Source organism: Crinia signifera, chromosome 6, assembly GCF_055691185.1.
Source record: "Crinia signifera chromosome 6, ASM5569118v1, whole genome shotgun sequence".
Taxonomy (NCBI): Eukaryota; Metazoa; Chordata; class Amphibia; order Anura; family Myobatrachidae; genus Crinia; species Crinia signifera.
The window spans coordinates 274102852-274130150 of NC_139222.1; the positions used below are offsets into that span (position 1 = coordinate 274102852).

At 48.1% G+C, this 27299-nt stretch overlaps 1 protein-coding gene across 3 annotated transcripts in view; it reads left to right on the forward strand.

Moving 5' to 3' along the window:
• Positions 1 to 27299, forward strand: part of LOC146009362 (alpha-1-macroglobulin-like) — a 177408-nt gene that overhangs the window by 34394 nt on the left and 115715 nt on the right. For all 3 annotated transcript variants that reach the window (XM_083149660.1, XM_083149659.1, XM_083149661.1), the window contains 7 exons: positions 2021 to 2105; positions 4580 to 4709; positions 6825 to 6939; positions 8115 to 8230; positions 18077 to 18235; positions 20831 to 21055; positions 24695 to 24752. In XM_083149660.1, coding sequence (XP_083005786.1) covers positions 2021 to 2105; positions 4580 to 4709; positions 6825 to 6939; positions 8115 to 8230; positions 18077 to 18235; positions 20831 to 21055; positions 24695 to 24752 — 888 coding nt within the window. The remainder of the gene's footprint in view (positions 1 to 2020; positions 2106 to 4579; positions 4710 to 6824; positions 6940 to 8114; positions 8231 to 18076; positions 18236 to 20830; positions 21056 to 24694; positions 24753 to 27299) is intronic.

Below are 27299 nucleotides of genomic sequence, written 5' to 3' on the forward strand. Positions count from 1 at the left end.
CCCAAATCACATAATCCCTAGAAGGTCATATACATGGAGATATAAATAAAAAAAAAGGATATTGGGTATAGATTAATAAACCTGGCAGGCACCAAATGGGTTAAAATATTTGCCCCCCCCCCCCAGGGTAACCCAGGCTCCTCCTCCTCCTATACCCCGCCTCTGCCCTCAGACCGCCAGTTTTAGTGAACAAGCCCAAGGCAGGAGCAAAGAGAGAAGGAAGAAATAACAAAAAAAATCTGCAGTAAGGCGCATGCTAACAGGTGCGTCAGGGAGGGATCCCTTTATCTCCTATGGATCTCGAAATAGATTTAACAGGTAAGAACATAAATCTAATTTTATTCTTCGCGCCATTGGAGACACAGGGCTCCAGCTGTTGATGAACTACACATCCCAGCATGCATTGCCATAGTTTCAGCATGGCCAAATAGCAAAACTAAAACAAGGCATGCTGGGATGTGTATTTCATCAACAGTTGGAGGGACGCTTATTGCCCACCCCTGGGAGAACGGGTGGGAAACCTCTTACTGAGCTGAAATTTATGCTTAGGGGTAGCCCAGGCTTCCTCTAGCATGTCTTACAGCTGTTCGAATTTAGGAAACAGCAAGGACACTTTCTTTTTACGCTTAAAAACAGGGCCCTTAGTTATGGTGACCACATCCTCCTCCATATCTAATGTCTCTGACTGCTTTTACCAAAACCTCTATGTCAATAGTAGGGGCTCCTCCTGGGGAGGGGGTTAGCACCTCAGTGGATATAGATCCGTTCAGATTCTGGGCCTTATTTTGGTTCATTCTTTCTGACAAAATCCTTCTTCGATGGGCAAAACCATGTGCACTGCAGGTGGGGCAGATGTAACATGTGCAGAGAGAATTCCATTTGGGTGGGGTTTTACTTCAAAGTGAGATCTATATTGCAGTGTAAAAATAAAGCAGCCAGTATTTTCCCTGCACAGAAACAAAATTACTCACCCAAATCTAATTCTCTCTGCACATGTTACATCTGCCCCCCTGCAGTGCACATGGTTTTGTCCATCTAAGAAGGATTTTGTCAGAAAGAATGAACCAAAATAAGGTCCTCTGTCTCAGAGTCAGTGTCACCATAAGACTGAGAAGTAGAGCCTCCCCTAAGTAATGCTAGAGGGCTTTTTGTGCAGCATCTGCTGTAAGCCCTGAACTGAAGTGGTTAAGGAGCTAACCCAAGGGTCAAGTCCCCCTGGACTGAGGTGGAAGGAGTCACCGGCAGAGCAGGCTGTGCAAAGGGGCAGACGTAAGGTGGTCCACCAGCTGTGCCATAACCAGAGTGAGGGAAGAGGCCCACGCCGGCTCATTAGCAGATAAGGTGGCTGAAGTCTCTTGTTGTCTTTTATGACAGCATGCGCAAGTGCTTCTGCCTCCCTAGGTGCCTTGCCTCTGGACATAGTAATGTGAGGTAAGCTAAATTCTCAGCACCCTGTACACTAAGGTGGTGTGAGAAATAGCAGAGCCATGTGCGCTGCAGGTACAGGGTAGGGTCTGAAGTAAGCAGAGAATAATAAATGCAGCCGCCCTCAACTGACCCAAGCCTGAAGCTGGCAGGTGGTAGCTGGTATAGCCTGACCTTGTGGAGGAGAGGTATACTGGGGACAACCCAAGTTCGCTGGAGGTGCAGCAGGTAGTTTGGACCATGGCCATTCCGCATCCTGTGCAGGGAGGGAGAGGGGAAGAGAAGGCCTGCAGCGGGAAACTCTCTGTGAGTGGGCACCTACAGACCAGGGGGAGGAGCCAATGGAGTGAGCCTGCCCCCCTCTACTGATAGTGGAGCCCCCAGGTAAAATGGCCGCCCGCAGCATCATTTTCAGCACCCTGATCAGCGCAGCCCAGTGGTAAGAAAAAGTGCCAATTTGCTCTCTGCACATATTCCCCTTTCATCAAATTGTCTCTGACTCTTCTTAAATGAAACTCATCAATGTTAATTCCATGAATTACTGAGCCCCCTTTGTATCCGTTAGGCTTTAACAGGAATTCTCATTCTATTTCAGTACTACCAAGATTTAAGCCAGTGGTCAGTTGTCCAAGCACCGTATCTGTGTTGGCGAAAGAAGCAAGTATCACTGTATCAGCTCAGTAAGTACGATTCAAGTTCTAAGTAACATTCGCCACCAGGGCCTGTGTGCAGCCTCCTCTACCCAGACCCCTCCTCTCTGACCACAGCAGCGCAGAGTTGTAGCGTCTGAGCAGGAGGAGGCTCAGACTGTAGTGCGCACGGAGCAGGATCATGGATGAATTTGCTCCAGAAACCCTTTAGTACATTCTGGTGACCCTATTAAATAATGTGAAATGGGTGTAAAAAAAACCAACCCTTTTTCACATTACTGTATTTCAGGAAAAATAATATTAATAAATGGGCCTCTTAGTGAGTAATGAGATAATTTTTCACTAAGGGGCCGATTCAGGATCGCTCTTTGTGATCCGATATTGGCCCCAGTCAGATGGTCCAGAAATCCGCATGTGCAAATCCTAGCAGCAAATGGCTTTGGCGATTTACGCACTCGCCGGACCATTTGCTGCGGCGAGGGTGGGCCGGGGCTGTGGAGGGGGCGGCAACAGAGGAACGCCCAGCGTTCCCCTGTAGAAGCGGGCGTGGCGATCACATGATATCAGCGCTCATCTTCAGCGAACAGCGATGGAATAAAAGTCAAAAGGGGGGGGGGGGGGTGTGAGGGAAGCTCACTGTCTTACCTGCTTCCTGCTCCCAGCTTTCTATGGTATCTCTATGGTACCTCTCCTCAGCGGCTCATTGCCGCCCTCCGGTGGCCGGCGCCCTAGGCAAATGCCTAGACCTGCCTAGTGGTGGCGCCGGCCCTGGGTATATCTTTCTATATACTGCATTTATTTATCCAGAGTACCAGGCCATGTACACTCTAAGCTATTTTACACACAATGTAATTGTCCATCTGGAAAAAGTTTTTTGCTGTTGTTTTCTTTCAGTGAAAGTGAGAAATACATTGTAATATTCACGGCATAAATATGGCACAGCCGTTGTGTTACCGCCGAGATAACCACCCGGCTAGGAATGGCTGCTGCACCATTGTGTGTTAAAGTAGCCTATACAACCATTTTCTGATCGATTTTACTTAATTGAACTGGATCGCTGAGAAAATTCCCCTACATCGCTGTATGTGTAGGTGCCATAGCGATGCGCGGAACTGCGCTTCGCTATCTCCCGCTGATTAATATCGCAACGCTGGATATTAACCGGACAGGGCCGGTGTTCTCACCGGAGAATGCTGGCCCCGACAGATCGCTCAGCACACAGTGCTGGCACATCGTTTCCTGCTGAGGGTTCTGAGCGATCTATCATCACTCAAAGTGCTCAGCGGGTCGCAACGTGTGTAAGGCCCATAAGGGTTAGCAAATAATAATAATAATTTTATTTATATAGGGCTCTTTCACCAATAGGACTCAAGGCGCTTACGGTTAGAATCAATGTAATACAGTACAGGAACAACGAAGTACAGAAAAGCTTAAACCTCTGTGAGAGCACCTAAACCCAGCACTTTCTGCCTGGGTATGGATCAGTGGCTCAACAAGCATTAGGTTGACAAGCATTAACCACTTAAGTGGTATGCCCGAAAATTTTCCGGGCTGTACCGGAAAATTTCCTGGGCATAGCACCATGTAGTAGGTGCGCGCCAGTGGTGCCTCCATCGGAGCACCACTGGCGCATTACCTTTAGGGGTCCCCCCTCCGTCAACCCCCCCACCCCTCCTGTTGGCCCCCCGGTCCCTCCGCTCCGGCGTACCCGGCATCCTTCTGTAATGACGTCGGCGGCAGGCTCGGGGATGTTCGGGGAGGCTCGGGGGGACTCGGGGGAGTTCAGGCACCTGAGTCCTCCCGAGCTGCCGCGAAACATCCCCGAGCCTGCCGCCTGTCTGATGACTGACAGGCGGCTGGGGCAGCGGCGGCAGAGGAGCTCCGGCGTACTAACGCCGGAGCAAAGGTGAGGGGGCGGGGGGGGGGGGGGGGCGGCAGCTTATGATCTGTGGTGGCTTTTGCTGCCCTGATAGGTTTGTCCTGCCCCAGAAAAACCCACCACTCAAGGGGTTAAGGTCGACATGCAGGAAGGTCAACATAGGTTAGGTCGACAAGGTCATTAGTTCGACACAAGCATTAGGTCAACATGGGGAAGGTTGACTGTGAAAAGGTGGACATGGTTTTTTAAAAATGTCGACCTAATGACCCTGTCGATCTAACCCATGTCGACCTTTCTGCATGTCGACCTAATGGTGATGACCTAAGGCTTGTCGACCCATTGCTTGCAGATCTAGTGACCGTATCCCTTGGGCTCTTAATGTCTTAGGGCCGAATTCAGACCTGCCCGCTTGTGTTCGGAGCCCGGTGAGCAGGTTAATGCTGCCCCACCACACGCCCCCCACCTCCCCCATCCACCAGCTGAGCCCCTGTGTAGGGCTGCGAACGGATGTGTATGGGCTGCATTTACATAAATATTTATTCAGGCTACACAATGGCGGCCCCTGTGTGCAGACACTGGATGCACTGTAAATGGCATTCATACTTTCTCGCCCCTCTTCTTTCAGGTACATATATAATTTGCCAGTAGATGGCGATGTCGTAATACATTGCTGCAGAAATCAGCAGTACAGTTACGGAAGGACGAGCAACTGCTACAAGGGGCTGCAAGACATCTGCTTCTCTGTTACTGGAAAGGTAATTATATTCCCATTATACAAGTATGACTTGTTTACTTGTTACTTTTGTTATAAACATTTTTAATAGAAAGTAAAGTAATAACCCTTTCACACCGGAAAATGCAGGGCCATTATTCAAATCTGATCGCAGTACCAATTTGTTCTCAAAATATGCAAAACTATGTGCACTGCAGGTGGGGCAGATGTAACATGTGCAAAGAGAGTTAGATTTGTGTGAGTTATTTTGTTTCTGTGCAGGGTAAATACTGGCGGCATTATTTTTATGCTGCAATTTAGATTTCAGTTACCCCACCCAAATATCTCTCTCTCTCTCTCTCTATACATGTTACATCTGCCCCACCTGCAGTGCACCTGTTTTTGCCCATTTTGAAAACAAATTTGTACTGTGATCAGATCTGAATAAGGGCCAAGGGCCACAGTCCAGGATCATGCAGGGACATTCCCGTATTGGTCCCTTTCACACCAGCCTAGTCCCTGCATTTTCTGGTGTAAGGGGGAGAGTGCGGGAGGCGGGGTGAGTGGGATGTTGCTGGCGGGCCTGGCCTTGGATTGGCCAGTTGCACGGAGCTTTGCGCGGGAGGACAGTGCATGCCACTGCCGACACACAGGAGCTGCTGCCCTGCTGGCTGTCATGGGACACGGGGTCCGGCGGAGACTGGCAGCTGCTGTGAGGGATCCTTCTGCTTGTGGGACACAGACATCTCGGGCTGCCCTTGTCTCTCCACAACCAAACTACTCCAGCTAACCAGAGCACGGCCCCACCCCTCCCAATCTAGGCATGATGCGTTACAGCCAATCGTCACGCTGCTGACCCAGCTCCCCTGAATGATGGGCGGACCCTTCGAAAGCAAGCCGGGTAAGTTACTTTCACACTGGCCAGTAAAATGTTGACATGACCTAGGACAACATTGACCGTCTCCAGTTCGGAACAGTACAGTGCACTGAGCTGAACAAGGCACCTAGTGGGGCGATTCAGACCTTCCTGCTAGGCTGCATTTAATCGGGGTCAGGTGAACGCCGCCCCACCACCAAAATCCTCTCTGTACACTTGCCATCGAAGGTTTCTTCATCCTGGCTCTGGTGCGCGCAGCCCCTGAGTGAGGAAGCACTCACTTGTCAGCTGCCCATAGATTTCCCATTTGGGGGCAGGCACTGAAGTCATGTGACATCAGCCAACCACCTCAGGCAGCCAGCATTTACATAGACACGCCCACCGTTCACATGGGCGTGCCCATGAAATGCTCTCTCTCACAGTGTGAGCACCCTAGCAAGTGAAACTTCACTGTGGGGGTCCGCACATGCACAATAGCACCTCTGCGTATTCGCAGACCCCCACCATCGGACAGGGGAGCAAAATCTGACTTGGACGTACAGTAGGGTTACCACCTAGTCCCTTTAATTCCGGACACATGTTAATTACACAGGTTCTGTGGCAGTTTAAAATCAGGTGAAGTGGACTCTTGAAGTCAGCCAGCCACAGAACCTGTGTAATTAATATGTGTCCGGAATTAAAGGGACTAGGTGGTAACCCTAACGTACAGGTACAACTTTGCTCGTCATGCACTACACTAATTGGGGGTCCATGTGCTCAGGTACTGACACTGAAACCCAAAACATGGAGAAAACTTATGTCAGCCTTTTTTTTACCCCCATGGCAATTTTTTGCTGGTGTCGACCTTTATGTCAGTGTCAACCTAGTGCACATCAACCGTATGGTGTCAACATAGTGACTCTTGACCTATACACTGTCGATCCTGTGATCCACACCCCTCCCAAACATGGGGACAGAAGATGCACAGCGTTGCCCCCGGACCGCCAGTAGTAGACGGAGACTTATTTCTATCGTTTAGGATCAGGGAGGAGGATGTTACTGCTATTTGTTGGTATTATTATAGTATTTAAATGTCTACTCTCATTTTTCCCATCTGACGCGTTTCGCACCATGGCGGCTGATTATGGAGATTAGAAGTCATCTCAGTCTCCACATTATAACATGGTGACGGAACCTTTTGGTGACTTGCAATGTACAATATAATTTACAGTACGGTATATGTTATCCCATGTAAAAATAAAGAAATACTGTAGTAATGTGTCATATACTGTATCCCTACAGCTGGATGAGAATGGTGCTTACACTGAAACAATGCCCCTGGATATGTTTAGACTGCAGTTATCTGGACTTAGCAACAGCCTTAATTGTGACATCACTGTGAAAGAAAGAGGAACAGGTACGGTCCTAAAAGCGCCAACTTTGTTACTTGCCACAGTACATGCAAGAGTAAATACATGCTGAAGAAGCAATCAAAGTGTATATAGGTGGAGTCACACTGTGTGTACGGTGCATATAGGCGGAGTCACACTGTGTGTATGGTGCATATAGGCGGAGTCACACTATGTGTACGGTGCATATAGGCGGAGTCACACTATGTGTATGGTGCATATAGGCGGAGTCACACTATGTGTATGCTGCATATAGGCGGAGTCACACTATGTGTATGGTGCATATAGGCGGAGTCACACTGTGTGTACGGTGCATATAGGCGGAGTCACAATATGTGTATGGTGCATATAGGCGGAATCACACTGTGTGTACAGAGTCACACTGTGTATGGTGCATATAGGCGGAGTCACACGATGTGTATGGTGCATCTAGGCGGAGTCACACTATGTGTACGGAGTCACACGATGTGTATGGTGCATCTAGGTGGAGTCACACGATGTGTATGGTGCATCTAGGTGGAGTCACACGATGTGTATGGTGCATCTAGGCGGAGTCACACGATGTGTATGGTGCATATAGGCGGAGTGACACTGTGTGTATGGTGCATATAGGCGGAGTCACACAATGTGTATGGTGCATATAGGCGGAGTCACACGATGTGTATGGTGCATATAGGCGGAGTCACACGATGTGTATGGTGCATATAGGCGGAGTCACACTATGTGTACGGTGCATATAGGCGGAGACACACTCTGTGTACGGTGCATATAGGCGGAGTCACACTATGTTCATGGTGCATATAGGCGGAGTCACACTATGTGTACGGTGCATATAGGCGGAGTCACACTATGTATACGATGCATTTATGTGGAGTCACACGATGTGTATGGTGCATATGGGTTATAATTTCTGATAATCAGATCACCCAAGACAACACCGCTCCCCCATCTGTTCCCCACCAAAGCAAACACTCTTTTTTGTTGTCCTATGCTTTGCATGATGTTGTAGCCCATAGCAACCAGACATTCTTTTTAGATTGATACAGTATTATATCTTAGCACTGTTTGATACCTGCGTCTTGTGTAATGTTGGAGAAAGAGCGCTGTATAAATAAATAATACATATCTATATATAAAATGCTGTTTTCAGCTGTTTCACTCTGGGCTTCTCTCACTTTTGCAGGGGTCCTGGATACAACATCCTGCTATATTGGGGTAACCAGCGAGCCCGCTAATATCCAGCTTGATTATTCCCCTTCCGGACAGTATTTTAAACGTGGTCTTGACTTGATGTGCTCAGTGAGTAACTACCACACACGTTATAGTGTACAGTCTGGTATTCAAATATACTACAAATTTCTATTTCCGGTGAAGAAAAGTGATAAACTTTCACCCACTAGAGGGCACAGGGAGTGTCTCGTGCGCGCGCGTGCCCCCTGGCGATGGCTGGCGGTAGAAACACCAGCCCATGCAAAGACTGGCTCCATCTGTATATATTTGTTATTATGCGTTTTTATTCTCAGCGCAGCTCAGTAGTGTCCCCACCTGTAAGGGTACAGCTTTGGGATGTCCCAACGTCCCTGTGCCCCATAGTGGATGAGAAAGAAAAGTGATTTATGTTCTAACCTGTTAAACCCTTATCTTTGAATTCATCGGGGGGGGGGGGGATGCACCTTGCTTGCGAAGGTTGGTTCCACTTTACCGGTTCCTGACTTTTTCTCCTGTGCTTGTGGGTATGTATGTATGCCAGTCCTCCTCCTTCTCCTTGCCCCTACCGCGGGCTTGCTAACTAACTGGATTGCTGAAAGCTGGGGGCAGTGTATATACCTATTGAGGCCACCTATGAATTCAAAGAAAAGGATTTAAAAGGTAACAACATAAATCAGCTTGTTATATTACATCATTTATATGAGAATTGTTTTTGATTCTTTTTCAAAAGGATAACTACAGTAGGTTCCAAGAATGCGATTAGCACATACAGACGTTGCAAGTGTGAGAAACGGCAATACAGATGCGATCGGTTTCAAAGTCGGTTCTGTTTTGTTGAGATCTGCCTTCAATGCTGTTGGAAATGGCAGCATTGAATATGATGGGGGCACGATTTCCCCTGTCGGAAATATCGCCCAAGATTGAATCTTTTCCTTCCCGCGTTAGCGATTCTGTTGTACGGTATTGCACTCACGTTCCGGTTAGAATCAGACTCACCATACAACAGAAATGGGGTTTTGTTGCTTCCAGTCATTTTATAATGAAAATAAGATGCCATTTGGAGTGGAACAGACACTTATGGGACATGATGCAATGAGAGTATCACAGTATGCGGAAATGCAACAATATGTACAACAACCCTAACCAACCATCAGATAGAAACACAGAAGGCTGAATAAGACTGAAGTGACATAAACCACTGAGGGTTCTCCCAGGGTACACTCTGCTGTTGGTCACATGCTATGCTAATGAGGATGGGTACAAGGCCTATCAGAGCAGGGGGAGGGTTTAGACAGGGTAGGAATGATCACGAGTTTAGAGTGATCACCCTCTGTCCAAGAAGCCCCACCCACCCTTCCCTATTTCTCTTCCTCTTCGGCGGCGGTAAAGAACGGTCATTCTTTAAGAACTCTGTATGTGTGTAGGTAGTGGGGGTGCACTCTCCCTCGACAACGATTGTCATGGGCCACGCTTCTGCCCGGGGGGATGGCCGTCACCACCAAGCCTGGTGGCTGACCAGGGAGAGTGGTCATCCAGCGTTGTATGTATGCTTAAGTGATCTTTAACCCCACCTTTCCTATAATGACCGTTCTTTAGTGCCGCCACCATTCATAGTCTTAGTTAATTGTCAAAATAAATTTGACATTCTGTTTTGAAACGCCAGCACTTTATGTCGTGTCTTTATTTTAGGTAAAGTTTTAGATAAGGTTTAAGTAAGTTTGTATTTAAGTGTATCAACAGACAGGGTGGGCCAAGGGGATACCCGATGGTGAGTTTAATTAACTTTGTTAATATCATTCTAAGGTATTTGTTTCCAAGAACGGCACCCACCAAGCTATTTGCTTAGTGGGCTATTCTGCGTAGGGAAATCGCATCGCATGGCTCATTTAATGGCATGCGATGCGATGCCATTTTTTTATGTAATTTATTCACTGCTCTGTGTGCCCCAGGGGATCGCATCACATCGCACCTCCTGCAAAATCGCATGCAATTTTGTACATTTAGACTTAAGTAACTGTAAGTAACTCCAACTGAAACACCAACAAGGCAACTTCTCTATTCTAATGCTGGGTACACACCAGGACGACTAGGGCACGATTCTGTCAATTTAGATCCAATTCCGACCGGTTGTATGCAGATTGTATGTACTATCGTGTGTTTTTGACATTTATTTGATCCGATTCCGATCAAATGCGCGTTCACGCCGCTCGTTTGGTCGCATCTTTGGTCCTACGTGCTGCAGGTAGGATCTGTCAATCCCAGGCCGACCGACCGTCAATCGTATGCAGATCGTGAGTGTTTTTTGCCGCCTCCGTCGTCCGTCCGTCGGTGCGTCCGTCGTTTGATCCAGCCTATTTGAGTGGCATTTCCTAAACACTCCCCCGGCGCCATGTTTTTCCACATAGCAAACAGCGCTGGCGCAGCAGTTGGACTCTCCTTCTTGTCTCATCTCCCAGAACAACAACCTGGTATGTTTGCACTCCCAATGCTCTTCTATGCATGCCCACTGTTGCCACCAATGTATATAGTGTGTATAAAGCACTGGTTTGGCAACCGTGCACCCGACCATGTCACTGTTTTTTTTGGGTGGGCCCCATGTCTGTGTGTATACATATAACCAATGTCCACCATTGCAGTATTCCAAGCACTCCTCTCTGCTAGGCCCCATTCACCTGTGTGTGTGTGTTTGTGTATATATAGATATATATACATAAACCATTGTCCACCATTGCAGTATTCCAAGCACTCCTCTCTGCTAGGCCCCATTCACCTGTGTGTGTGTGTTTGTGTATATATAGATATATATACATAAACCATTGTCCACCATTGCAGTATTCCAAGCACTCCTCTCTGCTAGGCCCCATTCACCTGTGTGTGTGTGTTTGTGTATATATAGATATATATACATAAACCATTGTCCACCATTGCAGTATTCCAAGCACTCCTCTCTGCTAGGCCCCATTCACCTGTGTGTGTGTGTTTGTGTATATATAGATATATATACATAAACCATTGTCCACCATTGCAGTATTCCAAGCACTCCTCTCTGCTAGGCCCCATTCACCTGTGTGTGTGTGTTTGTGTATATATAGATATATATACATAAACCATTGTCCACCATTGCAGTATTCCAAGCACTCCTCTCTGCTAGGCCCCATTCACCTGTGTGTGTGTGTTTGTGTATATATAGATATATATACATAAACCATTGTCCACCATTGCAGTATTCCAAGCACTCCTCTCTGCTAGGCCCCATTCACCTGTGTGTGTGAATAGCAATCTGCACAATAAAATGTATAGTGGTTTTCATAAAAGTTTATTAACATTTTAAATACTTAAAACATAAGAACTAGGTAAACTGGTAACTATAACTATAAAAATTTAAATATGAAACAAAACATGGGTATAACTATAACAACTAAAATGGTTTTATCTTTTTACAGTCCCAATGTCCAACGCAAAGGAACAAGAGTTTTTGGAAGGGTTTATTGAAAAATATCGTACACACGAATGCCTGTGGAGAACCAAATCCAAGGAGTATTCAAACAAAATGAAAAGAAACCAAGCCTTGGAGGAGTTGGCACGCTACAGTCTTCCATTTCACCCAGAGGCCAATGTTGAATGGGTGAGGAAACGCATCCAGAATATGCGCACGGTGTTCTTAAAGGAACACAAGAAGATGGAGGCTGCAAAGAAGTCTGGTGCTGGAGTCGACGAGATGTATCAAACATCGCTCTGGTACTATGACCGGTTGACATTCACCCTCAGCCAGGAGTCGATGAGGACAGGAGTAGTCCTTATGGTCGAACAGGAAAACCAAGAAGTCGCGGCGCAGGAGGAGGAGGAGAATTCGCAGTCTGCATCGGTGAGTCTATTTTTTTGGCTATCTAATTGATTCCTCCTGCCAATCCACAGCGCCCTCCCCATTAAAGTAGGCCATGTACTCTTCCCTCACCTGTTTGGCTCGTGCACTCCCTGTGTAGCGTTGTGTTGGGGTTTGCAAGGAGGATATCTGCACTACCTCCTCTGGCAGTTCTTGGTCTTCTTGGAGTGCTGTGCCTGTAGCCCTTTGCTGTGTGGCTTTTCTGCGGAGCAAATTGTGCAGGACACAGCACGCCGTGACAACCCAGTCAATTTTGTCCACCCTCAGGTTAATGGCAGTGTGAAAAATGCGAAACCGGCTTGCCAGGATGCCAAAAGCATTTTCCACAACACGCCGTGCCCTGGATAGCCTGTAGTTAAAGATCCTTTTGTCATGGTTCAGGCCCCTTTGCGCATATGGCTTCATGACATGCTCGTGCAGGCCAAAAGCCTCGTCAGCCACAAAAACAAAGTTAAGCCCCTGTTTAGTTTCCTGGACAGACGGCAAGTGAAGGGTGTTCGCTATGAGCCTTTCGTAGAACTTTGTGTCCTTGAAAGTGCCACCATCCGATGCACGGCCATTCCTTCCTACATCCAGGAAGATAAACTCATAGTTGGCATTCACCACAGCCATTAGTACAATGCTAAAATAGCCCTTGTAATTAAAATAGTAGGAACCACTATTGATAGGCTGGGCTATGCGGACATGTTTGCCATCAATGGCTCCACCGCAATTTGGGAAGTTCCATCGCTGTTCAAACTCCTCTGCGATGACTTTCCATTCATTCACGCTGGTAGGGAACTGAAATTAGAAGTAAATAGAATTGATTAGTAAACATGTTCAATTTTTTTACAGCTTGGTGACTACCCACCTGCAACCCCAGACCTATCTGTCCTATCTGATAATGCATGCACATCTAACGAAGTTCCTACTCCGGCACGCACTCCGCCACCCACCCTGGAACCCACTCCACCACTCCCCCGTGCCAAAAAAATGCGTGGCAAAGGAAAAAAAGGAGAAGCAGCGGCACATGAAGAATTTATGATGCGGGCACATCAAGTCCTGCAAAGAAACCCGGACAAACATGACAACTACTTCACTTATGTGGCAGAGTGTGTTCGCAACATGGCTCCTGACCAGCAACTTACTTTTGAAAAGTTATGCATGGAGTTGGTGTATAATGGCAGTTTAGGGTATCTCAACAGTGGCACTAAAATAGTTGGCATTGGTAGTGCACCAGACACACCACTGTCATTAGAATCACCAGTGCCTACTCCGCCTGCCACCGTAGCAGGCCAGTCGAGCACAATTCCAACACATACCCAGTCAACACCTACACAGCCTTCTCAACCCCCCCAGTACCGTCAATTCTACAGTTCTTTACTGATAGAAGATCCAGAGTGTCCTGTTTTTGAGGATCTGTCTTAAAAAATAGGCTACTTTATCATTTACCATCGACATGGTCTCAGCTGCAGGTATGTGATGGCCACTGCTCACATGGCGTATGGCGCACATCAATGGGGCCGGGACCATTGCATCTGCGCCATGCGCCATGTGGGCCGCAGCCTTTACATATCTGCAGCAGACATCCTCTGCCACACAAGGGCCACAGTGTGTATTTTTGTTTATTTATATGCTGCTACCTGTACCTGCATTACCAGAGGGAGAACAGGATTCTCCTCAATCTGGATAGCAAACTCCATTTATTGCCCTTTTTTCTTTGCCAATAGTATGGGGTACTGTGCGGCAGACATGGTCTCGGCTGCAGGTATGTGATGGCCACTGCTCACATGGCGTATGGCGCACATCAATGGGGCGGGGGCCATTGCATCTGCGCCATGCGCCATGTGGGCCGCAGCCTTTACATATCTGCAGCAGACATCCTCTGCCGCACAGTACCTTATCCCTACTGTTGTAAGGGCATGTTCCAGAAGTTACCAGAGTGTCTTTTGTCTTGGTTTTCTACATATATGCTGCTACCTGTACCTGCATTACCAGAGGGAGAACAGGATTCTCCTCAATCTGGATAGCAAACTCCATTTATTGCCCTTTTTTCTTTGCCAATAGTATGGGGTACTGTGCCGAAGACATGGTCTCAGCTGCAGGTATGTGATGGCCACTGCTCACATGGTGTATGGCGCACATCAATGGGGCGGGGGCCATTGCATCTGCGCCATGCGCCATGTGGGCCGCAGCCTTTACATATCTGCAGCAGACATCCTCTGCCACACAGTACCTTATCCCTACTGTTGTAAGTGCCTGTTCCAGAAGTTACCAGAGTGTGTTTTTTGTTTTTTTATATGCTGCTACCTGTACCTGCATTACCAGAGGGAGAACAGGATTCTCCTCAATCTGGATAGCAAACTCCATTTATTGCCCTTTTGTCTTTACCAATAGTATGGGGTACTGTGCGGCAGACATGGTCTCAGCTGCAGGTATGTGATGGCCACTGCTCACATGGCGTATGGCGCACATCAATGTGGCCGGGACCATTGCATCTGCGCCATGCGCCATGTGGGCCGCAGCCTTTACTTATCTGCGGCAGACATCCTCTGCCACACAGTAGCCCGTACTTATTGGGAAAGTTTAAACTGGGTCATACATACTTAAATCTTTATATATAGTGTGTGTTTTTGTACAATATCTTTTATATATGGTATTATAATATATTTTTGTTGACACAATCTATTTACTATTTTACATGTTTTAACCATGAAAGGCCTAAAAAACCTGTTTCTGTCCTAGGCCTAAATTATAAATAAAAATATTTTGTTTGCACAATAAAGTGTACAGTGTATATTTCATCCTTACCTTGCAATACTGGTACTGCAGCACCTTCACAATGGCTTTGCAGGTCTCCGGGATGATGAGGCCCAAAGCTTGCGGGGAGATGAGGGATCCAAACTTTAGGTCAGCAAGAGACCGTCCTGTCGCCAGAAACCTCAGGGTGACCACCAGCCGTTCCTCAGCAGGGATAGCCATGCGATACTTGGTATCCTGCTTCTCGATGTGGGGAGTCACCAGACGCAGCAATTCCTGGAATGTGGCATCATCCATCCTCAAGAAGTTACGGAAATCGTCTGGGTTATTCTCCCTGATGTCCCTGAGCAGTGGCATGTGCGAACGAGTCTGACGCTGAAGTAGCCACTGCTTTGTCCAGCATGATCTTTCTCTCCTGCGCTGGGCTCTCTGACGCCTGAGCTTCAAAACTGCATAATAGAGCAGGTACTGTTGCTGGTGACTACCCATCACTGCATTCTCCATAGTGCAGGGTTAAAAGACACTTTGTAATGGCAGGCAAAACAAAGTAATGTGTAAATAGCTATGTCCAGCGTTCAGCAGGTATAAACCAAGCCTCACTAGTAACAAAGCAGAAATACACTGGTTTAAAATGGCTGCTGCTATTCCTATCCCCCTCTGCTAGTCCTCCCCCTCTGCTAGTCCAGCCCCTTCATTCAAATTTCAAAGGCCCATCTGACGACGGTCGCATGTGTTCTTGCAAAAAAAACAAAAACCAGCGATCCGACCGTCTTAACGACCATCGCGGGCGCATCGGGATCGGATCTAGATCGTTCCGCAAAAAAACACAATTTTTGCTAATCGTTTGCTGGGGACTGCCTGGGAGCTCCCGGGAAGTCCAAGGGAAATCGTTCCATGGTCGTCTATCGGTCGTGAACGACGGTGGTCGTCCTGGTGTGTACCCCACATTACTCTCTTACCCTCCTAATTTTTCATAAAACGTCACTGCCTTGGGTACACTGTATTCGTAAACGTTATTTAGCGCTAAATAAACAATAATGATAATAATATTGGGTACTTGTTTCCTAGCACGGCGCCAGCGATTTTAATTGTATCCATCGGGTCCTAAAAAATCGCGTCCATCTCATGCAACCAAATCGCATGCAATGCGATCGATGCGATTTTTACATTGGAATCAATGTAAAATGGTCCCTGAGACCCGATTTTACATTGAGCCCAATGTTAAATGCCCCCCAGACCCCAATTTTCATTGTATACCCACCCTGATGGGTCAAATGCCCCCCATTGTTAACGCCACCCCACGATGAACACCAACCCGAAGCGTGGCTAGCGCAGCGAGCCCGCGAGGGGTGGCGGTACGCATCTTCCGATCTTTTCATACCCCCACTATCCACGTCGGCGTGGAGTTGATTTTATATAGTGTGGCGAGCCACCGAGCCCGAAGCGTGGCGAGGGGACGCACATTACTTCACAGGTATTACGCGTCCGCTCGCCACACTATATAAAATTAACTCCACGCCGACGTGGATAGTGGGGGTATGAAAAGGTAAGAGGACGCGTACCGCCGCCGCTCGCCACGCTTCAGGTTGGCGTTCATCGTGGGGTGGCGTTAACAATGGGGGGGGCATTTGACATACAAATTACCCATCAGGGTGGGTATACAATCAAAAAGCGGATACATTGGCCCATTTAACATTGTTCCCTATGTAAAATCGGGTCCATCACATTGGTCGCATTGTATGCCATTATAATGGCATGCGATGGACCCGATTTTCTAATTGTCGGAAAAGGCTAAAAATAGCCCAAGATCGCGTTGGTCGGGTCCCATCGCATACCTTAACTTAAGGTATGCGATGGCCCACGATGGGCGCCGTGCTAGGAAACAAGTACCTAATATTGATTCCAATTTAGGTTCTCTGAAGAACTGTCATACAGATGGAGCCACGTCCATCTGTGCCGCTCTTGGCCCGCCATTTGCCGAGGCACACCAAGAATGAGGGGGCACAGGTGCATGTGAGGCACTTGCGCACCCCATTTTGCATCAATGGATGTGCGAGCCTGTGAGACGCTTTCATGTCCTTGTTTCGGTGAATGCCGTGCCGAGACGGGTCACTCAGGTCAACGTTCAAAAGGTCGACAGGCGTTTTTCAAATTTTTTTGGGGTGTCAATGTCGAAACCTGTTGACATGGACCCTCACTTAGTGGGGCGCATAGCTCGCCATGCTTTGGGCGCGGTGCCTCAGCACACTATTATATTTTATATTCTTACTCTATGCCGACATGGATGGTGAAGTACAAACATTTTTTAAAAAAAGTTTTTTTTTTCAATCATGTCAACCATTGGCCATTTGACCATGTCGACATTTTGACACTGTTGACCTATTGCGTGTTGACATTTTGAAGTTGATCTATTGACTGTCTATCTAGACCAGTGATTTTCTACCTATTTCAAATCGCGGCACACCGCACTATATTTTAAAATTGCCAAGACACGCCATCATACCCCCACAGGGAAACACACATTGGCCCCTACATGCAAAGAAAACAAAAACTTTTGGCCCCCATATGAAAAAACAATAGCACTGGTCCCCACAGGTAACAAAAATAAAATACATTGGCACTCACTTGAAAACAAGAGAATAGTGAATAACAATTGAACTGGTGGTGGTGAATGTAAACTGGTGTGGACATCTCTAGATCTGGTGGCCCACTTGAGAACAGCTCAAGGCACAAAAGTGGTTGAAAAACCAGGGCCGGTGCAATGCATCGGAGCACCCCGGCGCTGGCCGCTCACGTGCTCCATACCACGGCCGCATCAATCCCCCCCCTCGGCTGACGCACAGGGGGAGGATGCTATGCGGTCGCTACATAGGGGTTGGTAGAGGAGGCTTGGGTAGGATTGCCGCTCGGTACGATGCACCGCTGTAAGGTGCTACGGGGGTGGGGGTTGGGAATGGCGGGCGGACGGGGGTGATGCGGCCGCGTCGCTGGAAGCGGGGGGGAGAGAAGTAACAGCTACTCACCTCCATCCAGTGGGGTCCCGGCTCCCAACTACCACCCTCCAGTGGCCGGCGCTCTAGGCAAATGACTAGAGCTGCCTAGTGGTGGCGCCGGCCCTGTGAAAAACTCTGATCTAAGCACTGTAGATCTATCCGTCCGATACCTGATGCACAATTTTATATTCTTACTCTATGCCGACATGGATGGTGCAGTACAAACATTTTTAAAAAAAAGTTTTTTTCAATCATGTCAACCATTGGCCATTTGACCATGTCGACATTTCCTGTCCCTGATAAGTGTTTTTTGTCTTCCAGGCTACATTAACAGATGAGAACGGAAAACCATTGGTTGGAAAAAATATTACCGTAGAGGTTAATGGAATGTTTATAAAGCTTGAAGTAACGGATGCTGACGGGAAAGTCGATTGCGGAATAGATACGTCATCCTACTTTTCTCCGAATATAACTCTGCGTGTATGTACATCGTTCCCTAACCCAGATCATGTAACTTTTAGCCGTCAGTAGAATTTCAACAGCTTACACAATGCAATGTCTCCGGTTTCTTTACACAACATACCAGAATTCTAAAGCCGTACTTCAGGTTTAATTAAAGTTTTCCTGTGAGATCTCTTTGTCCATTTGCACATCTTGTGCGATACATAACAGGAGTCTAAAGGTGCCCGCGGAAGGTAAGATTTTTTAAACGATTTGGCCATTTTTGACCGATCGAAACGACCAATCGTTTAAAAACTTTCCGTGTGTGGAAAGAGCCTGTTCCGCGCTGGCCTCTCTCTCCGGCTGTCAGCAACAAAGGAAAGGCTATTAGGGGGGTCTCAGAGGCGCATAGCTTATTATCTGGAGGAAGGGGATGGGGGCACTGGATGTGCACTGTGTCCTCAGCAGATTTTCCAAGTGATAAGTCCAGCAGGGGTAAATTTAGTTAATGGCTTCATATACAGCTTAGTCTTTAGGTCAGATAGCCAAAATAACACACATAGCCAATGGAAACCCTTGAGTGTGTATTATTCCCTCTTCTGTGCTTACCCCATCTTCTCATGTAGGGTCACCTGCTGGGGTGGTTCCAGATTCCTGTGGGGTGGGTAACATGCCAGCAGGTAAACCACACTGGCAATCCTGGTGCAGGACCAACTAAATTAATTTGTATACTGTAGGTAGGGAATAGATGTAATTGATTATGTAGTGTAGGTGCACTATATATTTTTATATATACACTAGACCTGATGTGGCCAAACCGGACCTGGAGATCTATCAATGGTCCACTTTTTCCAAATCACCTAGCTGATGCACAGCTGTAGTTATTATTAACTGTCACCTGTTTCAGACTCCCTAGCTGGTGCACTGGTGTAGTCATTACTAACTGTCACATTTCTCAGACTCCCTAGCTGGTGCACATCTGTAGTCCTCCTGTCACATTTCCCAGACTCCCTAGCTGGTGCACAGCTGTAGTCATTACGCACTGTCCCATTTCCCAGACTCCCTAGCTGGTGCACAGGTGTAGTCATTACTAACTGTCACATTTCCCAGACTCCCCAGCTGGTGCACAGCTGTAGTCATTACTAACTGTCACATCTCCCAGACTCCTTAACTGGTGGCACAGCTGTAGTCATTATGAACTGTCACATTTCCCAGACTCCCTAGCTGGTGGCACAGCTGTAGTCATTACGAACTGTCACATTTCCCAGACTCCCTAGCTGCTGCCCAGCTGGAGTCCTTACTAACGGTCACATTTCCCAGACTCCCTAGCTGGTCCACAGCTGTAGTCATTACTGTCACATTTCCCAGACTCCCTAACTGGTGCACAGCTGTAGTCATTAGTAACTGTCACATCTCCCAGACTCCCTAGCTGGTGCACAGCTGTAGTCATTACTAACTGTCACATTTCCCAGACTCCCTAGCTCAGGGCTGGGCAACACTGGCCCTCCAGATGTTGATGAACTACACATCCCAGGATGCTTTGCATTAGTTTTGCTATGTGGCCATGCTGAAACTGATGCAAGGCATGCTGGGATGTGTAGTTCATCAACATCTGGAGGGCTGGTGTTGCCCAGCCCTGCCCTAGCTGGTCCACACCTGTAGTCATTACTGTCACATTTCCCAGACTCCCTAGCTGGTGCACAGCTGTAGTCATTACTAACTGTCACATTTCCCAGACTCCCTAGCCGGTGCACAGCTGTAGTCATTACTAACTGTCACATTTCCCAGACTCCCTAGCTGGTGCATAGCTGTAGTCATTACTAACTGTCACATTTCCCAGACTCCCTAGCTGGTGCACAGCTGTAGTCATTACTAACTGTCACATTTCCCAGACTCCCTAGCTGGTGCACAGGTGTAGTCATTACTAACTGTCACATTTCCCAGACTACCTAGCTGGGGCACAGCTGTAGTCATTACTAACTGTCACATTTCCCAGACTCCCTAGCCGGTGCACAGCTGTAGTTATTACTAACTGTCACATTTCCCAGACTACCTAGCTGGGGCACAGCTGTAGTCATTACTAACTGTTTTTACATTTTACATTTTCAAACCTGCTGCATTCATTCCTACTATAGATCCACAGGTGGCCTGAGACACATGGACTGTTGGTAGATCTTGAGGACAGGTTTGGCCACCCCTGCACTAGACATACTTGCAAACTTCTTTATTCTCCCCTTTGGGGGTTGCCCAGAGAGGAGATGCTGCAGGGAACTTCAGGGGCAGGGCCTGGCCATAACGTTATTAGGCCCCTCCCGCATAGTGGTAAAATGTCACGTTTTACTGGTCAGCGATGAAGTGTTAGGGCTATGCGAATTAATGTAATTTAGCCTCACCCCTTCAAAACCTAGCTGCAGTTCCCTGTGTTTCTTCAACATTCTGCTCGCTTCACTAGGAAGCGTGCCGGATGTGGGAGAGCCGACCTATCTCACAGGGAAGCAGGAGACCACCGGAAAATCAGGAGTCTCCTGCAATTATGTATTTAGCAGTTTAATAATGCTTGAATCCCTAACTGATTAATGGTAAATGTTAGATTTTCTTTCATGCATTCATTACCTTTGTCTTTCTCTTCTACAGGTTAGTTACCAGGATAATGACCAGTGTTACACCAGTGATTACTCCGGTATCGATTATCCATATGCTGAACGCATTATATATCGGTTTTATGCTCACTCAAATAGCTACGTGCAAATTAAGCCTCCCACTGGGCAACTAATCTGCAATCAGAACTATGACATTGTGGTGGAATACATAGTGAGAGGAAAAGCTGCGAAACAACCCACGATATCTTTTTGTTACATAGTAAGTGTGCAAGGGCCAGGGTAATATAGGAGCTGTAAGGGTCTACTTGAGGTGTGGGGGAGGACTGGGATGTTGTTTGGACATGCCCAAAGATGAGGAAATGCCCACGATTCACAGATCCTCAGGGGAGGTCGGAGCTCAAGGATGTGATTTTTGCCACGCCCCCTTCACACGGCCGCCAAGACTAGTATTTGTATCTCCAACCTGCCCGCTTCAGTAGTAAGTGGGTGGGATGCGTGAGATCCACCTACCTTTCCTGGGCTACGGGGACTACAAAAATAAAGTCAGGAGTCTCCTGCAATGTTCCCTCTAATTTTACGAGGGCTGTGTGCGGCAAAAGATTTTGGCTGTGCAACTTTGGAAGGAAATTCCAATTTTTGTACGTCACTTATATATAACTGGAAAATGACATTCAGCATTTGTGTTAACTTTACTTCAAAATGATCTTAAACATTCAAAACACAGCACACAATGTAGTTAATGGGTGAAACACACATTAATTGAGTCCACAACTGCAAAAAGCGACCACTGCTGCTTTGTGCGTTCTGTTGTAATGGCTGTGCGCACGTTCATCGAGTTGTGTGCGCGTGTGCGCGCGCACGTGCGCTCAGCTTAGAGGGAACACTGGTCTCCTGCAGATTCCGGGAGGGTAGCCAAGTATATATAAGGGAAAGTGATGTCCAGAGCCTTATTAACCCTTTGGGTGCCACATCTTTGTAAGAGATGAACAAAATATCCACTAAAAATGGCAGCATATGTCCCATTGGTAATATAAATTCAAATAAAATATATTGTGCAAAAAAAAAGATTATATTTCCTATATAAGGTAACATTACAGGTCATTATGATGAATAAAAATGTTTGCTTGCCAATCTTCAGACCAATATTGACAATTTTTGGCACTCAAAGGGTTTATGGTTTCAGACAGCCTAGGCTAATACAGAAGTGCCCCTACCTTCCCAACCCCCCTGGAGCCGAACCTTAAGTCCTCCCACTAGTGCGTAAACCTAAGGGGACGAAGATGGTATTCTGGAAGCAGCTAATGTAACTGGCGTAAGCTGTGGTTGCAAAGATAAGGAAGGAAGTACCAATTTTCTTCTACTTTGTCTAGTAGAATGTGAGCACTTGCCAGGAAACCTTGTAATAGCAATATAAATAAAGTACGCAAACAAAAAGTCCCCGCTCCGGACCTCTCCCCATCAGGGCCGTCTTAACAGCAGTGTGGGCCCCTGGGCAAAGCAATGCACTGGGGCTCTTACCCATTCTCCCCTCCTAGGGGTGGGGGGTGCTATCAGCAGCAGCTTTGATGTCCCATGGGTGGCAGGGGGTGCTCTATCTTCCATTCAACATGTAGGACCTGGAGCAGTAACTTCTGCTAATTACTCCTTTACTGCACAGACGGTGGGAGGGAGAACACAAACGTGTGAAAGGGGGCACTGAGCTGAATGAAGGGTCCCTTGTAAATGACTTCCAGGGAGGTAGGGGGTGTTTTATACGCAGGGGAGGGTTGGATAATGGAGTGGGCTTAATATTCATCATTTTCCGGTGGAAGGGAAGCTTGTTTGACTGCAGATATCGCCATTATCTGGAAATAGGTTTCTTAGCCTTCAATAGTATAAAAACCTAGAGTCCCAACTTTCAGGAGGTGCTGGGGACGTGCAGGGCCGGTGCAAGGCACCAGAGCGCCCCAGGCAAGTCGGGGTGGGGGGCGCCCCGGTGTCTGCCGCCCGGGTACCTGTCCTGCGGCGCTGTAAAGCTGGCGGCGGCGGCAGCGGGGGGGTCCCTGCAGTCAATAAGAAATAACGAGCGCTATCCGCCGGGCTATGCAGAAGCGCTTCTGTTTTGGAAACACTGGCCGCACGGCGCACGCTGATTGGCTGAATCTCAGCCAATCAGCGTGCGGCCAGTGTTTCCAAAACAGAAGCGCTTCCGCATAGACCGGCGGTTAGCGCTCGTTATTTCTTATTGACTGCAGGGACCCCCCGCTGCCGCCGCCGCCAGCTTTTACGCACATATAAGCCGCAGGACAGGTACCCGGGCGGCAAGGGGGGGGGGGGCGAAATACCGCCCTCCAGTGGCCGGCGCCCTAGGCAAATGCCTAGATTTGCCTAGTGGTGGCGCCGGCCCTGGGGACGTGGGGATCAGAGATCAGAAGCCAGAGCAATCCATTGACAAAAATATAAAACTTTTACACCAGACGTGTGGTGCTGGAGCAGGGACCGGCTGCTCGAAGGCTGATATCTCTGGTTCTGAGCAAGATAGAGACAAGCGGCTAGTGTTTCCAGAAAGGGGAGAGTCACAGCTTTTGGAATATACTCTCAGAAAAACTCTAAGTCAGAGTGAACCTGAGAAATATGACTGGGAATTGCAATTGCAATTAACAGGTCGGATGTGGGCTGCTGCTTTGAAGTTGGATATCTCCAGTTCCCCAGGGCCGATTTTTTAAAACTCTGGTATCCCTGGAAAAAGAGGATCCTCAGCTATCAGCATAGGGCCCTTATACACCTGGGGCCCCTGGGCAAGTGCCCATTAAGCCCATATGAATAGACGGCCCTGCTCCCCATCAGTCCTCTCACCAGTTGCTTATCACACTGAGGCCGGGATTTATCAAATAAAAAAAGTGTATTGAAACCCTGTTTTCAGGGTTTTTACAGCATTTTTGAATGTATCAATTGCCGACCGCCATGTTTTTTGCCACAGAGAGTGATGCTAGATCTTTCTGGCAATGCCCTACAGAAGCCTATGGGCTTCTTTTCACATACCATCAGCCCCTGCTGCCCCGCCTCACCCCACCTGCTGTCCGGGGAAAGCCTCCTGCTGTGCTGCCCGGACCCGGTGACCTTCTCCTCCCTAGCAACACTGACTTCCCCTTCCGGGTGCAGGGAGGAGGAGCCCGGGAGTCCCTGCAGCTGTCTACAGCAGGAGGCTTCCAGGCGTATGATACATCCCAGCCTGGAGCCCTTGCTGCCTCTCCTGGACACAAGCGGAGGAGAAGGAAGACCACCCTCTTCATTTCTTCACCGTGCAGGAGCCGGACAGCCAGGGATGTGAATGCACACCGCTGGCAAACCCTGCTTCCCCTCTCACTCGTGGAATCGCCATTTGTGATGTTATAAGGGTCCCAGCGCTCCAGGATGCAGCCTGATCATCCTATTGGTTGATACGGATATGTCAAATCCATGCGATGCTGGCCAGTCTAAAAAAAATACAATATATAAATCATTTTAAAAACTGGTGTGGGGTTCCCCCATCTGACTCTAACCAGCCCTGGGCTCTTTGAGCCAGTCCTGGTTGCAGGAATAAAGGGGGGCAAAAAATGGAGTCCCCCTGTATTTATATAACCAGCACCAGGCTCGTGGGCCAGTTCTGGTTCCCAAAATATGGGGGACAAACTAAATAGGTCTCCCCTATATTTTATAAACTAGCTGCGGACCCAAACAGCCAGCAGGATAATGGCACCCCAGCTGAAGCATTAACCCGTGTCTGGTCAACCCAGGCTGGGACCCTGGGGTAGTGGGGACCCCCCAATAAAGTGATTCCCCCCTCAAGGGCACCCCCAGCCTGTTCTGAAGCCCGAATGAATGCATGACCCTATGGAAATATTGGAACTGGTATCTTATGAGTGAATTCTCTTTACAGATAAAAGCCAGGGGGAGCATTGTGGAGTGCGGCCATGTGGAAGTCGATGTGACGAATGGTGAGTTCAATCATTAATATATTTTCAAGTTTTTTCTGGACCTCACATCTCACAGGTCACTGGGAAATCGGACACACAACTGATGCAGCATAATCACTATTTGCCATGCCACTGTTCATCCAGCTCATTGTTGGATATTAAGTTTAGTTGTCTCAGGAACTGACACTTAACAGGTATTCCCCATGTTTTCTCCATCTTGTCTGTATGAGGAGTAGCGTCATGGTCCGAGATATGAACAATTACAATCTCAGTACTTTGACTACTCCCCAGACCCGGAACCCATGATGTAATACCAGCATCTGGTGTACGTTGTCCATTGTCAGATTGCTGAACTGTCTGAGGGTTAGTGATTGGTTAGAGCAGGATTGCCTTCTCTTGCGCTGAGAGGGCAACCAGTTCCTTGAGAGAGGGAAGGGGACGGACGGGGACGGACGCTGACGGGGTGGGGAAAGGGGCAGGGTGGGGTGGAGCTACAGCAATGTGACATATTTTGTGGGTGTGGCTAGTGCAAACGCATCCTTGTGGCCACACCCCCTGCCGCGCAATGCCGGTATTGCATGCATTGCACAGTAGGGGCTACAATGACGCAAACATGTAATTTGGTCCCTCCGACCCCCGCCGACGGGAAGGGTGCGGGACACAGGCAGAAATCTAGGAGGCTTGCCCAGCTTTCCGGGGGGGCAGGAGTGCGTCCTGAAATTCGGGACCCTCCAGGCCATTCCGGGAGGGTAATTATATGGATAGATTCGGTTTTGGCGCTTGCAATCACTTTGTTTGTGGGAGCAGCTGAGTAGTCAAATCTCATAGTAAACAGTTTAAAAATAAATCATGTCTGGCGCCCACCTGGTGTGTATTATCAGATGCACAAGGGGTGTGTGAATGAGATAGGATGCAGTCTGTTATGTGAGAAGTCGTTTATTTACTAAAATACAATACGTGCCTTAATTCTCAAACATGTACAAGAGTCAGTGACCTGGAAATGTCTACAGGTCGGTACAGATAAGCAGGGCCGCCACTAGTAATGTTGGGGCCCGGGACTGACACCCGGGGTGCCGACTCCCCCCCCCCCCCCTCGTGCGCCGGCACCCCGCCTCCCCCTACCCCCCCCAATTACTGTTACTTACCAGCAGTGGCGGCGGCGCAACATCTCCCAGGCTCAAGCAGCGGCAGCGCAGCCTCTTCTCCCTCCTTCATATCGGGAGTCGGGACTCGGAGCACTCAATGCACAGTGCAGCCTGCAGAGGGCCGAGTCCCTCTGTATTCTAGGCTCGGCGCTCTGCAGGCTGCACACACCCCTTGTGCATCTAATAATACACACCAGGTGAGCGCCAGACTTTATTCCGGGAGGGTAGGCAACCCTGGGTTAGAGCAGCATTATAAACTCCTGAAACATTATATCAGTCAGTATGTACTGTATGACTTTAGCTGCTGCTCTGTCGCACACTTGCCCTGACCGTGGTTTGTTCTTTGGCCACTGTTGACTGCTGCCGGCCCTGAATCGTTCATGTTTCCTCTTACAATTCTAAGATGCCAGCACTGACGTTAGCTTGTTCCTTGCTCTGTAGTAAGAACATCAGTTTTCCCTTTGGCTATTAAGTGCTGTGTGTTTGGTTCTGTTCTATGCAGTCTGCAGAGGGTGTGGCCTGTGTATCCAGTCCAAGGGTTCAATCCTTTTAACTGTGAAGGCTGCGAGGTACTGTTCCAATAACGCTTAAACACTGGCAACGGCACCCGATTCTCATTGGTGAATTAATCGCAACTGAGAGGATCGATCCCCCAAGTTGGATGGTAAAGCCAATCAGATCGCAGTATGCTAAGAAGCTACTGAGGGTCAGTGAGACCTGAGCAGATACCTGTAGGAGACAGGGAAAGCCACCAAAAGTCTGGGACTGAGCTACGCATTACTGAGAAGAAGCCTGGCCAGTGAGCCTGAATGTGAGTTGGCCAGCGAGTCCCGTCACCTGTGTTGAACAGGTTAATTGCTAAGAAAGGCGTTTCACCACAGGTGATGGCAATGAGTGTGGGACTGTATATTAGAAAGAAGCCAGGGCCAAAGCCGCAAGGTGACGGGAGACACGGGGACTGGAAGGACTTTTGAGACTTTATTTGCAGACTATCTGGCGAAGGTTAGTCAGAGGTGAAGTGAGTCAGTGCCCAGAATCAGAGCCAGATTAAGGTATAAATGGGCCTGGAGCTTACAATTATCAAGGGCCTATTATGCGCAATGATAGGGGTTGTGGCCAGCACCTAATAATGTAGGGGGAGTGACCAGTGTTCTGGTTGGGTGGTCTGCTCATGGGTGTGTCTCTATTTGTCTAAATACTTTCAACTAATTATATATGCCTGGAAAAGGCAGGGAGCTGGCATAGGAAAAATGCAGGGAGATATATTGGCGAGTGCCCTCCAAAGGTGTACCCGCAGGACGCCGATGTCCGATACTTGCGGGGTGAGGCGGCACTCCAGTCATAAAAAAAATACTGAAAACCGAAACTTGGTAGACAACATTTCAGCACCTTTTATGTGTTCACCTCTGTTTACCACACCATA